Consider the following 11,087-nt stretch of genomic DNA (forward strand, 5'->3'; position numbering starts at 1 on the left):
AGCATAATCCAGCCAAGCAGCACAATTAGACCGTTATATCAACCACCCCCTCTTTTCCACGTTTCCTCTTCACCTTTCCTAGGTCCACCTCTAACACCCACGTGTCACAATTTTTACAATTTACCGTCTCGACATCCTGTCCATCACACATAACGAAGTGATCATGCCACATGTCTCACAGTTCACACGCCTACCTCCCTTACTCCCTCTATAAAACTCACCACCTTCACAGACCTATTCTCATTGCACTATTTCAATATAACACTCTATATTCAACTTGTTCTCTTCGTGAATTAGTCTCAACATTTTGATCATGGCTGATCAGCAAAAACCAGCGACTCAGAAACTCTCTGACTCAGCACCAAGTTCACGTCAAACTGTTAAGTTCTTAACAGCAGCTACACTTGGGACTATTGCATTGGTCTTGTCCGGGTTAACTTTGACCGGAACTGTGATCGCCTTGGTTATGGCTACACCCATTCTGGTTTTGTTTAGTCCCATTTTGGTACCAGCAGGAATAGTTCTGTTCTTGACTGTAACCGGGTTTTTGTTCTCAGGCGGGTTTGGTGTCGCTGCACTTAGTGCTTTGACATGGATCTATAATTATGTTTCTGGTAAGCACCCAGCTGGTTCGGACCAACTGGATTATGCTCGGATGAGGTTGGCTAATAAGGCTAGAGAAGTGAAGGATAGGGCTAAGGAGTATGGACAGTATGTGCAAAACAAGGCTCAAGAGGCCACTCAGCAGACTACTGCTTAAGGTGCTCTGTGTGGTTAAGGTGGTTAAGGCGTTGGGCTTAGCTTAGCTTAAGTGTTGTCTACTGCTTATTTTTTTGATGTTGTTGTTGTAATGCGTGCTTCTTTCCTTTCCTTGTAGTCCTTGCATGCACATGCATTCATATGAATGTATGTTGTTATGTTGGTTTCAATCGTGTTCTAAGGTTTAGTGTTGATGTAATGTAGTTTTTTTCATAAATTGTGTAGCTGCTTTGTTTCTTTAGTAGCCTTGTTTTTGGTTTCTACTTCCTCATCTCATGTATTTTGTTTCACTGTTATCTAGCTTATCCGCACTCTGCAGCGTAATGGAGGTGCATGTGTTCAAGTTTTAGATTGTAATGTCTAAATAATTTGCAGTTTGTGGCAATTTTAGTTGTACGGTTGCTCCTTAGAAACTGTACCTTAGTATCAAGGCCTCAATGAGTCCAGCTGAAGTATCACTTCTTTAATTTTGTACCAAATGCAATAAAAATAACCGGGGCTTAGCCCACATGAAGCTATTAAATCTGGTGTCACTGTTGTGAGCATGCATTGTCGAACCCAGGGGGAATCAGAATCTCTTTCAGCAGAAAATTTTGCTTTCGTAATGTCTCTCAAGTCTTAGCAGAGTCACTACAAGTTGAGCCCCTGCAAATTTGAATCACAGTTGGCCTGTCAATGGCTACCCAATAAGCTGACCCATATAAAACAGGAACCAATGCGGTACACCAACCTTGGGACTCTCCGACATTGGACACGTGCACTTTGAAGTAGGGATGAAGAGATCATCCACTCAGAGTTGGGTAATTAATTGGGTAGAGTTTTGGAGGATCGTATTTTCAATCTTTTTGCGCTTGGGTGTAAATGCGTTATCTTAGCATGGAGCTGTATGACATTGCTCGCTTGTATTTGAGTTGTAAAGTAGTAGTTAAGGACCCTAACATCCATGCACAACTTAAATCATGTATGAAACCTTCAGCTAACAATTAGACCCCTTAAATGTCTGTTAAGAGCGATGGGTGGATCTAAAGATAACGCTTAACTGATAATACCATTCTTTCGATGTTAGTTTTCAGAAATGTGATGTTAGTGTCTTTTTTCTTCTTCCCTGTACCTAACTTTCCAGAATCTTGATCCATGTGAACCGAATTACCGAACACAGCTTTGGATTTCCAACTAAATTAAGCAATTAACATTTAAAGCCCTCAACTTCAAAGAGACAATGAATTGCCAAACAACTCTATTTTCTTGATAAGTTTAATTTTTGCCAAGTGCAAAGCACAATTACAAAGGTGAGTGAGTTTCTCACGCTGTAGGAAGTGAACTAAACATTTGTACCCCCTACAAACCTTAAAACAAGCTAGCTCCCCAGTATTACTCTAGACCAGGCCCAGCACCATGTCCTAATTCCTTCTCTGCCCAGAAGTAGACAGATACCATAAGCTTCTTCACTTCCAAAATAGTTCCGTGCATAGACAGCTCCTTGTTCTTGAAGACATGGCTATTTCTCGTTTTCCACATGACCCAGATCACCACGTAAGGGATGCCACACTCTGTTACCAAAGTTACTCCTACTTATATATTCACAGGTACACTCAAAGTCTAGAAAAAATGACAACTAACGAAGCTAGAACTAGCAAAATGGGAAACTGATGGCACTGATACAAATGTCAAGAGTCTTTCGAACTGGTTGAGACATTGGAGACCAAGCTTGGATTCTTCTTCAGCAGAGATGACGGAAGAAAATGGGGAGCAACAAAAGCCAATGCCAAACAGAGTAACACCAAACTTCCAACCCACCAAGCTTTATGTGGAATTCCAAGTAACAGTTCATCACATACTGCAATGATTAAGATACAACAAATTGCGGCTAAATGAATTGTAAATTTGTATCTGAGGTATTATTTTCAGGGTTTCATCATAAATGGAAGATACTTCTAACCAGTGACTACGGTGGTATTTAATTGACCAAATACAGCAATTACACGGAAATGAGAAAGGTATCAATCTAAGAAGGAACTTGGGCATCACCAAAATCGAATGCATAGGATATGAGGATCACCGATTTATCGACCACATTATATTTTCATTTATAATAGAGTTCATATTACCAAGAGAAAAAAAAATTGCCTTGTTGAAGATAACATCCAGGACTACTCGAGTACAAGTATATGACGGTATGATTATGCAAGACTATGTGGCAGTGCATCACTGAAAAGAAATTATACAGTTTGAAGGCATTGCCCTGCAGCTAAGAAGATATGTAGCTCAGGAGATGGGATCATCATTCTCCCGCTGTCTTTCTATTTCATACAAAAGAACCCACTTTTATGCAGTTTTAGTTGTCTGTAAACTCTGATCTATATAAAATCGTATAATCTTACATTTTATACAAAGCCCCAAAGATGGGTTAGAAAGGTGCAATAAAGATATCCACGGAGGTAAAGTTTTGTGTTGAATAGTTCAGTAACTGATCATGTTTTTCACGATCAGCAAGAGCACTATTACTGATACTGTATTCAGATGAATACTATTGTGACTCCATCTCGTTTTGTTAGAAAAGCATCTTTGTTTTTCATTAAACTTGTCCATTTAGATGATAATGACGACTTCACAATGATAATATGTACATGGGTCAATTTTTAACAGCCTGCAACTTTGGTCCTAGGGAAGCAAAGAAAGGATCCTTAAACACACAACTCATAAAATTCGTTGATTAAAAGGAAGAATAAGATACCTATATTGAAGATAACAGTTTCTCTTTCCCGTACATGTGGAATTGCTACAACCCCAGCAGGTTCCACACTAACCAGAACATACATGCCACCCCGATCAGAATTCTGCATTCTAAATTGTTATCAGAAAATAACATTATAAATATCACAAGCTCGGGATCACTACTGACTAAACATGATGACTTACCAAATCTTTACCATCAACCTTAAATATAAGTTTCTCGGTGTTGAGCAGTCTCCTTTTCCAATTATGTCCAAGTGCTGATTTGCCTCTCTTCAGTTCAATAGAAAAACTTGATGGGATCTGTTTTTCAAAAACCTTATTAGCTTTGATCATGAAAAAGTGCAGGAGAAAAAGGAAAAGGAAAGGGCAAAGAGAAAAAGGGAAGATAGTGTGTACATACAGAAGCGGGATAGGATATCTTCACCTCGTACCACATGGATGCTTTCAGTCCATGTAGCTCATAAAGGCACGAACCCATTTTCAAAGGTAAAGTTTCCTGCCACAGCTCCTCCCCAACATTCAACACTTTGCTGTATACCCTACAAAACATGCAGTAAAAGAAACATTCACTCCTGTGACCCATTTTTCAAAAGCTGAATGACACCAAATATTGGATGATAATAAGAATACAAGATGCGACTACTATTTCTTAAAAACATATGCGATACTGACGACCATAAAACAAAATGCTGCAAAATTCTTTGGGATATAAAAATATCTGACAGATTCAAAATTCTGAATAAACTTCACAAGAAATGGTATTCTGGCGAACCAAAAATTAACTCCTAAACGACATTTTGCGCTACGGTAACAACTTCATCTATAAATGCTAAGCATTTAACTGAGTTTCAATTCCTGTCATTTTAGCACCCACGAGACAAACCAAAAGTGCAATTGAGACAAATAAAGGCTTAGTAGTAGTTTCATTTGTTAATGTTTTGCATAGTCTTCAAGGAGGAGTAAATGCTCATAATCTTATAATATTCCATAAGTAAATCGTGCTTACATAGTTTCATGGTCTTGAGATAGGGAGCCGATGATGAGCCAATAAAAGTAAAGCAGAAAATACATCTTATAAACTGAAATAAGATTCATTGTAGTATGTTGCAGGAATCTGAAAAACATCACTCGGTGGCCTTGCAGTTTGATTTACGAAAAGAACGTTAACTCATTGTTGATTTCAACTGATCTTATCCGTCATCCTACAAAACCAGAACAAACAATCTACATTTATTCACAGACCAGCCTAATGAAAAGCTGTTTTACAAATATAGAGTTACAGATGGGAGAGACAAAAAATAGGCAAGTATTGTTTCACACATTTTATCAAACATTAGTTGTGTATGTAGAAATTAGTAATAATTACTTTCACTAGTCTCTAAGTAACAAATGTGTATGAATTGGACATCACTAACCTCTAATGCACAGCTTGGCAAAGCCTAGAATGTGACAACATGTTTGTATCGTACAATATGCACACTGATAGTTTTAGTTCAGTATTTGTTAAATTTTGGTTAAAACTCCTTCTTGTTATATTTTGTCACTGAGGACTTTTTTTGTGGGTAAATGACACAAGTCAAACTTTACAACAAGCATTGGTTCAGGATAAGCATTGGATTATCAAACTTAGAGTTTATAGCTCTTAAGTACCACGGAACTTTTATTTTTTTTCCTATATTGTAGCCCAACTTTAGAGTTTATCAATACACTTAACGGGTATAATGTACAACATATTATATATATGTTTTTGCAATTTATATATATAAATGTACAACACTATGTTTTTGCAATTTATATATATATATATATATATACGGTTTGTCTAGAGTGCCACTCTTATCTCACTCTTCTCCTCAGCCGTCCGATCTCGCCCTCAAGATCTGAAGATCTAATTCACTGATAAAACCGACATTTCAAAATTTCGCGTTATGTCAAAATAAAAAAAAACGAAAATCACAAAAAACACGAAATTGGGTTTTCTCTCTCTCTCTCTCTCCCAAAATTCATAACCCAGAGGCTGATCAAACCATCCTGGCCGATCCGGAGAGGTCATGGTGGTGGTGGGTTTAAAGGACGAAGGCCCTCCTTCTAAAGTAGTTGGTACAATTTTTTTCCCAACTCTCTCTATTTACTACTCTATTTGATTGCTTGCTTCATTTGTGAAAACCATATAAAACTCTAAAAATGTATCTTTTAAGTGGTAAAGCAATCAATATAAGATAGGTTTGTTTACTTGTTGGTTAACAATCATGAGAAAGAAATGGGTTGTTTCTATACTTTAATGAGCTTAATGCTAACCCTTTGTTGTTTATCGGGTTAGTATATTGCATTGTTGTGCATATATGTTTTCCTTGGGACAATTTGAAAGTTCTTGCTGAAATGTTGAACTTGTACAATGAAATTAGTAGACCTCAAGTATTAAACATGACTTAATTTGCGTGGTGTGGCCATTGGTGCCGGTTGGCAAGCTATTGTCGCCTATGTAAATATTGGGTGCTATTACCTCGTGGGATTGGCAACCGGTGCTATTTTGGGCTTCAAATTCCATCTTGGCTTGGAGGTTAGCGAAAACAGACCGATAAGCTGTTTTTTAAAACTCGGGTGTTTTGAACTCTGTCGTATTCTTCATGCCGTATTCTATCAGAGTTTTGAACTCTGTCAGAGTTTTAACTAGCATATTCGGTGAACTCATCGAGTTTTGAATTCTGTCGAGTTCGGCGAACTCTGTCGAGTTCGTTGAACTAGCATATTCGGTGAACTCTTTTGAACTCAAAAGTTTTGAACTAGCATATTCTCGCTTTTACTTTTGTTTGTTCATTTGTTTTTAATGTTATTGGTTTAGGGTTCCATAGTTATTACATATTTAGGTGATTTTACATTTGCATATTTTGATTTTTTAATTTTTTCCTTCCTTCTACGGTGAAATTCGATCTATAATTGAGGTGCCCTTATTGTGGAAGCTCGGTTCTTAATAGAGTCTCGAATACCCAAATGAATCTGGGCGATCTTTACGTGTTTTGCGAAAAAAAAATGACAAACGTTTGCCTAAGGATAAGAAATGTAGGTATTTTAAGTGGGTGGATGAAGAAAATAATTGTGGAAGCTCGTCGTCGTTGAATATAAATGAGAGTCGAGCTCCCACATTTTCCCCCCCTAACCGAGTCGAGCTTCTATTTGCACAAGGAGGATAACGACCGATTCGAAATTCACTCAATCGGAATGTTAATATTTAAGTTGTTGTTGGTCTGTCTTCTCTTAGCGGTTTTGTGTATTATCAAGTGGCTGGTTAAGGTGTTATTGGCTTAAGTTGCTTTGGATGTCGTGTGGCGTTGTCGATGATGAGTTATCCTAAGTTGCTTTGGATGTAGCTTCACAATAATTGCTTTGGATTACAATTATGTGCAAAAATTTACAGTTATGTTTCGTAGGAAGGTCTTCTTGCATTGGTACAATGGCGAAGGAATGAATGAGATGGAATTTCTCGAGGCTGAAGTATCAACAATATCAAGATCACGATTGTTGAAGAAGAAGTAGATTATGAAGACGATCGCTAAAAGTTTTTCATGAAAAAATTGTGCTCAAATTCCAATTGTGCTTGATTATAAATAAGGTTGATGAGCTGAAGTTTTTCATGTATTTGTCTTGTGGTCAGATAGTTATTTATACTTTCGGGGAGTGAGAAATAGAAATTTCATATATTATGAATTTCATGTATCAACTGTGCCTTTCAGTATAAAACTATAAGCGGTACCGAACTATAAGTGGCTTATTTAGTTATTTTCACTCTTTTGGCTTGTCTTCAGGTATTTGTGAGGCAACTCAATTTTCTGGGCAAAGTTGTGAGGCAAAAGGAATCAAAGAGTGTATAAATTGGTTCTAGCTATTGCTATCGCACCTTGAATCCTACCTTAAGCTATTAATTACACTCCCTTCCACAAGACTTGGCATCCCACGAATAAATCGTTCAACATGATCAAAAAACAAAGTTCTCTTAACTATTTTAACTAACAAAATGCAAATAACAATCACAGCTAAGTCAAATATTTTGCAAAATGGAAGAAACCGAAAAACTAATCGACCTTGGGGATAACTTATTTTCCCCTTGGAATGGATTCCAATAATTTGATTGCTCAATGTATGTTACAAAACTATCAAACACCTTCAACAATCAAATGTGTCTGTTTGGACTTTGTCCCAAACGGTGTGGCCATGCCGTTTGGCCTTAGTACCAAACGGTGTGGCCATGCAGTTTGGGACTAAGTCCAAACGATATAACCATGCCGTTTGGCCTTAGTACCAAACGGTGTGGCCATGCAGTTTGGGACTAAGTCCAAACGGTGTGGCCATGCCGTTTGGGACAAAGTCCAAACAGACACGCCATTTTTTTGCAAGTTCAAATCCAAACGATATGGCCACACCGTTTGGACTTAGTCCCAAACGGTGTGGCCATGCCGTTTGGGACTAAGTCCAAACGGTGTGGCCATATCGTTTGGATTTGAACTTGGATAAAAAAAATGGCGTGTCTGTATGGACTTTGTCCCAAACGGCATGGCCACACCGTTTGGCCTTAGTCCGAAACGGTGTGGCCATGCCGTTTGGGACAAAGTCCAAACAGACACGCCATTTTTTTGCAAGTTCATAAGGTTCGATATAACAACAAAATTTCGCAAGAAATAGTCAACGTTATAGTCATAAACTATGTCAGGAGTTATAGTTTATACATTAGGCCTGCACGTCAGAGTTTGTTATAGTGTTAGTGTAAGTTTGGTATGCATGTCGAGTTTTGTTATGTCGGGAGTGTGTTTTGTCGAGAGTCGAATTATAAGATAGGATGCTCTAGCTAGATGAACTTGCCGGAGAACCCAAAGAAGTTAAATTTGTCTATCCCGCTCATTCTAGAATTTTGATGTGCAATTCCACGAGCTTTAAGGAACTGCATAAACTTCTATTACTAAGCAATGTATAGTTGCAATGTACGGCTTCTCAAAAGTTAGAAAAAAAAAGCGATTTGCTTGCTATTCCAACACTTCCCACTAGCACAAAAAGCCTAATTTACTTGCCCCTCTTTAGTACACACGCGTCGATCCCAAAAGCCTACTTCTCATCAAATTTAAAAATTCCACAAAGCTAGATTCTTCTAACATAGTCATATTGTTTGGAAGCTAAGGAACATCACAAGATGCCTTGTTAGGGCATAGGCTTCTTTTGGCATGTTGGCCTCTCGTAAAAAGCAGACTGCAATGAACTTTGTTTCTCAATTCACATTGTTTCCTTGTACTAGAAATATGAAAGACAAAAAATACTAGGCAAATAAAAAGAGACAAATTTGATAAAAGTATAATCAATTACTTTTACATGAACAGATCCTACATTCTTCAATTCAAGCACATCCATGCCTGCTTAAATGGCTTACCAAAAAAAGGACTTCATATTCACTACAATATTATAAGAAACACGCACTCGCTAATGAGTAATAACATTAGATACATCAACTTTTACAACTAGTAGTGCTCCAGGGCTTGGAATTAATGGACGACAACTGAACACCACCAGTTTTGTCCCACGAAATATGAGCACCGCACCAATACTTCAAATACCAATTGAGACCAGACGCAATTTCAACTGAGGTGGTGCCCTTGATCCTGCTGGAAGTTGTAAAATCAGAAAATGCTATTAAACACCTCACCAAGAACAAACAAAAAAACTGAAGTATCAATAGCCTATGACCAATAAGGAAGCAACAGTTCGAATGCTACCCACGGCGTTTGCAACTTGACAGGAAGAGCACAAGCTAGTAGACCACTTCGAGCGTCCAAACACTTTCATGTCTAACTGAAAAAAATGAAATGAATGAGTTCCAAATTAGAAAAGACGTTCGGCAATGAGCAAGAACCCTTAATATCTAGCAAAAAACTACAAACTCAAATTCGGGCAAATATAAGGGGAAAAAATGAAGAAGAGTTGATCAGAATTAGGATATAATGGTTTAGCCACAAGTTAAATAATTTTTCCCAACAGGTAAAGAACAAAATCAAAAGAAAGGGAGATGAAGGAACTTTTGGTTGAAAGATGAGGCAAATGAGCGAACTGCATATTCCTAGATAGTTCAAAGAACACGGCTGTAGGGTAAGCAAAGGGAATGATAAAAAGTTAACCATATACATTCTATTTGAACTTATTGATTATTCATAAACATATAAAGGAAATGAATCCCTGTTTTTTATGAACAGTGAAGTGACAAAAATCTGGAACAATATCATTAGGAACTAAAGATAAAACACGAATAACTTGAATCAGTAGCACATAATTATTTGTATACATTCAAGGATTGCTAAATATTGATAGGCACTTAAGTCAGATACAGTCATACATATAGGCGCACACGTAAGTAAGATTTCAATGATTGCTACATACAGATAGGATAGTTCCATGTCGAGATGACCAATACAGCTCCTAGTGGTTCAGACACAATTTCTGCTGATACAGTTAACCACCCAATTCAAACTAGAATCATAAAAAAAAAAATAGTACAAACTAATTCACTCAAATGATGTCAAAAGAAATCGAACCTAGGCGAAAAAAAGTCTCGAACTTAGGCTTAGAAAGTGTTTTACTTAGGCTTAAAAGTCTCGTGGACATGAATTCAGAGCTTTCTGTCGCTCAGTTGAGCTTCTGTACATGTGAGGATGTCTCTCTGCTTGGCTTCCACCATTAGAAACTGATAATGCTGTGGCCAAGTAGTAGAAAAATGGGGCTAAGATTTTAGAGGTGAGTAGTGGGTTTAACATCAACAAGACTATTTCTTTTCATCAGATCGTGTTCATTGTTGAGGAGAATAGCAAGAAGAGGGGGGTTAGGTCAGTAGAGAATGAGGTAGTGAGGAAGAAGAAAGAGGCGTGGGTTTTGCTTCCAAAATCTAATTTGTGTAAGAAATGACAATTATACCCCCACTTGTTTTTGATTTGGGCAAAATCATTTTAGCTGTTAGATCAGGATGAAATCGGAGGGACTAGGAAAAGTGTGAGATTAGAGTGGCACTCTAGACAAACCGATATATATATATATATTATTATTATTTTTTTTTTGTACTTTAGTACTCTGTACAATTAGTTTTTTTACACTTTTAGACTATGACTCAATGTGGCCACCGGAATACACAAAGTGTCCATTTATTTCATTAGGTGACATTAATAAAGCACGTGAGAAACACGTTTTTTGTTTTCTTAAAAACTGAAAAAAGAAATTAAATACCAAATTCACAACTTCTTCTTGTCTACGAAACCAATTCACATAACTCTATTGCATAAACGAAACAAACAAACTTAAAACACAAAAACTAAACCTAAAGCATGACACACTTGACTATGAAATTAAAACAAACTTAACACACAAAAACTAAACCTAGAACATGACACAAATCCAAGTCTAACTTCAAACACCACAACAACACTTCAATCAACACAACCTCTTCTTTGTCATGCTCGTCATGCATACACCAGCAACATGTAGAGCCAACACAACCTCTTTAACTTGCTGCCTAGATGGCCCTGTTGCTGTTGGTGTTGCTGATTGTGTTGCTGGTGATACTGTTG

General features: G+C 37.4%; 2 protein-coding genes and 1 long non-coding RNA gene across 5 annotated transcripts; 1 reads left to right on the forward strand and 2 right to left on the reverse strand.

Moving 5' to 3' along the window:
* The first annotated feature begins 233 nt into the window (after window positions 1–233).
* Window positions 234–1,144, forward strand: LOC147511874 (Oleosin family protein). The gene has a single exon (XM_086599429.1). The coding sequence runs from the start codon at window positions 314–316 to the stop codon at window positions 758–760; it is 447 nt and encodes a 148-aa protein (XP_086455555.1). The 5' UTR covers window positions 234–313; the 3' UTR covers window positions 761–1,144.
* An 839-nt stretch (window positions 1,145–1,983) lies between these two features.
* On the reverse strand, window positions 1,984–5,146 carry LOC147511875 (uncharacterized). 2 transcript variants are annotated; one of them, XM_086603481.1, is made up of 6 exons: window positions 4,911–5,146; window positions 4,502–4,697; window positions 3,896–4,034; window positions 3,679–3,795; window positions 3,494–3,596; window positions 1,984–2,596 (listed from the first exon to the last, which is right to left on the reverse strand). In XM_086603481.1, exons 2-6 carry the CDS (start codon window positions 4,618–4,620, stop codon window positions 2,427–2,429), a joined length of 648 nt encoding a protein of 215 aa, XP_086459607.1. In that variant the 5' UTR covers window positions 4,621–4,697; window positions 4,911–5,146; the 3' UTR covers window positions 1,984–2,426. The 2 variants fall into 2 exon arrangements, with proteins under 2 accessions (XP_086459607.1, XP_086459608.1); XM_086603482.1 differs by lacking the exon at window positions 4,502–4,697 and having other exon boundaries at window positions 4,911–5,102.
* A 3,660-nt stretch (window positions 5,147–8,806) lies between these two features.
* On the reverse strand, window positions 8,807–10,495 carry LOC147511876 (uncharacterized). 2 transcript variants are annotated; one of them, XR_015217092.1, is made up of 3 exons: window positions 9,910–10,449; window positions 9,252–9,327; window positions 8,807–9,140 (listed from the first exon to the last, which is right to left on the reverse strand). It is a non-coding gene; the product is annotated as an uncharacterized LOC147511876 (long non-coding RNA). The 2 variants fall into 2 exon arrangements; XR_015217091.1 differs by having other exon boundaries at window positions 9,252–10,495.
* Between the last annotated feature and the right edge of the window lie 592 nt (window positions 10,496–11,087).

Source organism: Coptis chinensis, chromosome 3 (assembly GCF_015680905.1).
Source record: "Coptis chinensis isolate HL-2020 chromosome 3, ASM1568090v1, whole genome shotgun sequence".
NCBI lineage: Eukaryota > Viridiplantae > Streptophyta > Magnoliopsida > Ranunculales > Ranunculaceae > Coptis > Coptis chinensis.

What these genes read in the sequence shown, in the direction of transcription:
- LOC147511875 (XM_086603481.1), bottom strand. Translation starts at nt 4,620, where the DNA reads ATGTTTTTCAGATTCCTGCAACATACTACAATGAATCTTATTTCAGTT. An exon ending in TCTCAAGACCATGAAACTAT is followed by an intron (nt 4,035 to 4,501) that starts GTAAGCACGATT and finishes CATGTTTTGTAG; the next exon opens with GGTATACAGCAAAGTGTTGA. An exon ending in AGGTTGATGGTAAAGATTTG is followed by an intron (nt 3,597 to 3,678) that starts GTAAGTCATCAT and finishes TTTAGAATGCAG; the next exon opens with AATTCTGATCGGGGTGGCAT.
- LOC147511874 (XM_086599429.1), top strand. Translation starts at nt 314, where the DNA reads ATGGCTGATCAGCAAAAACCAGCGACTCAGAAACTCTCTGACTCAGCA.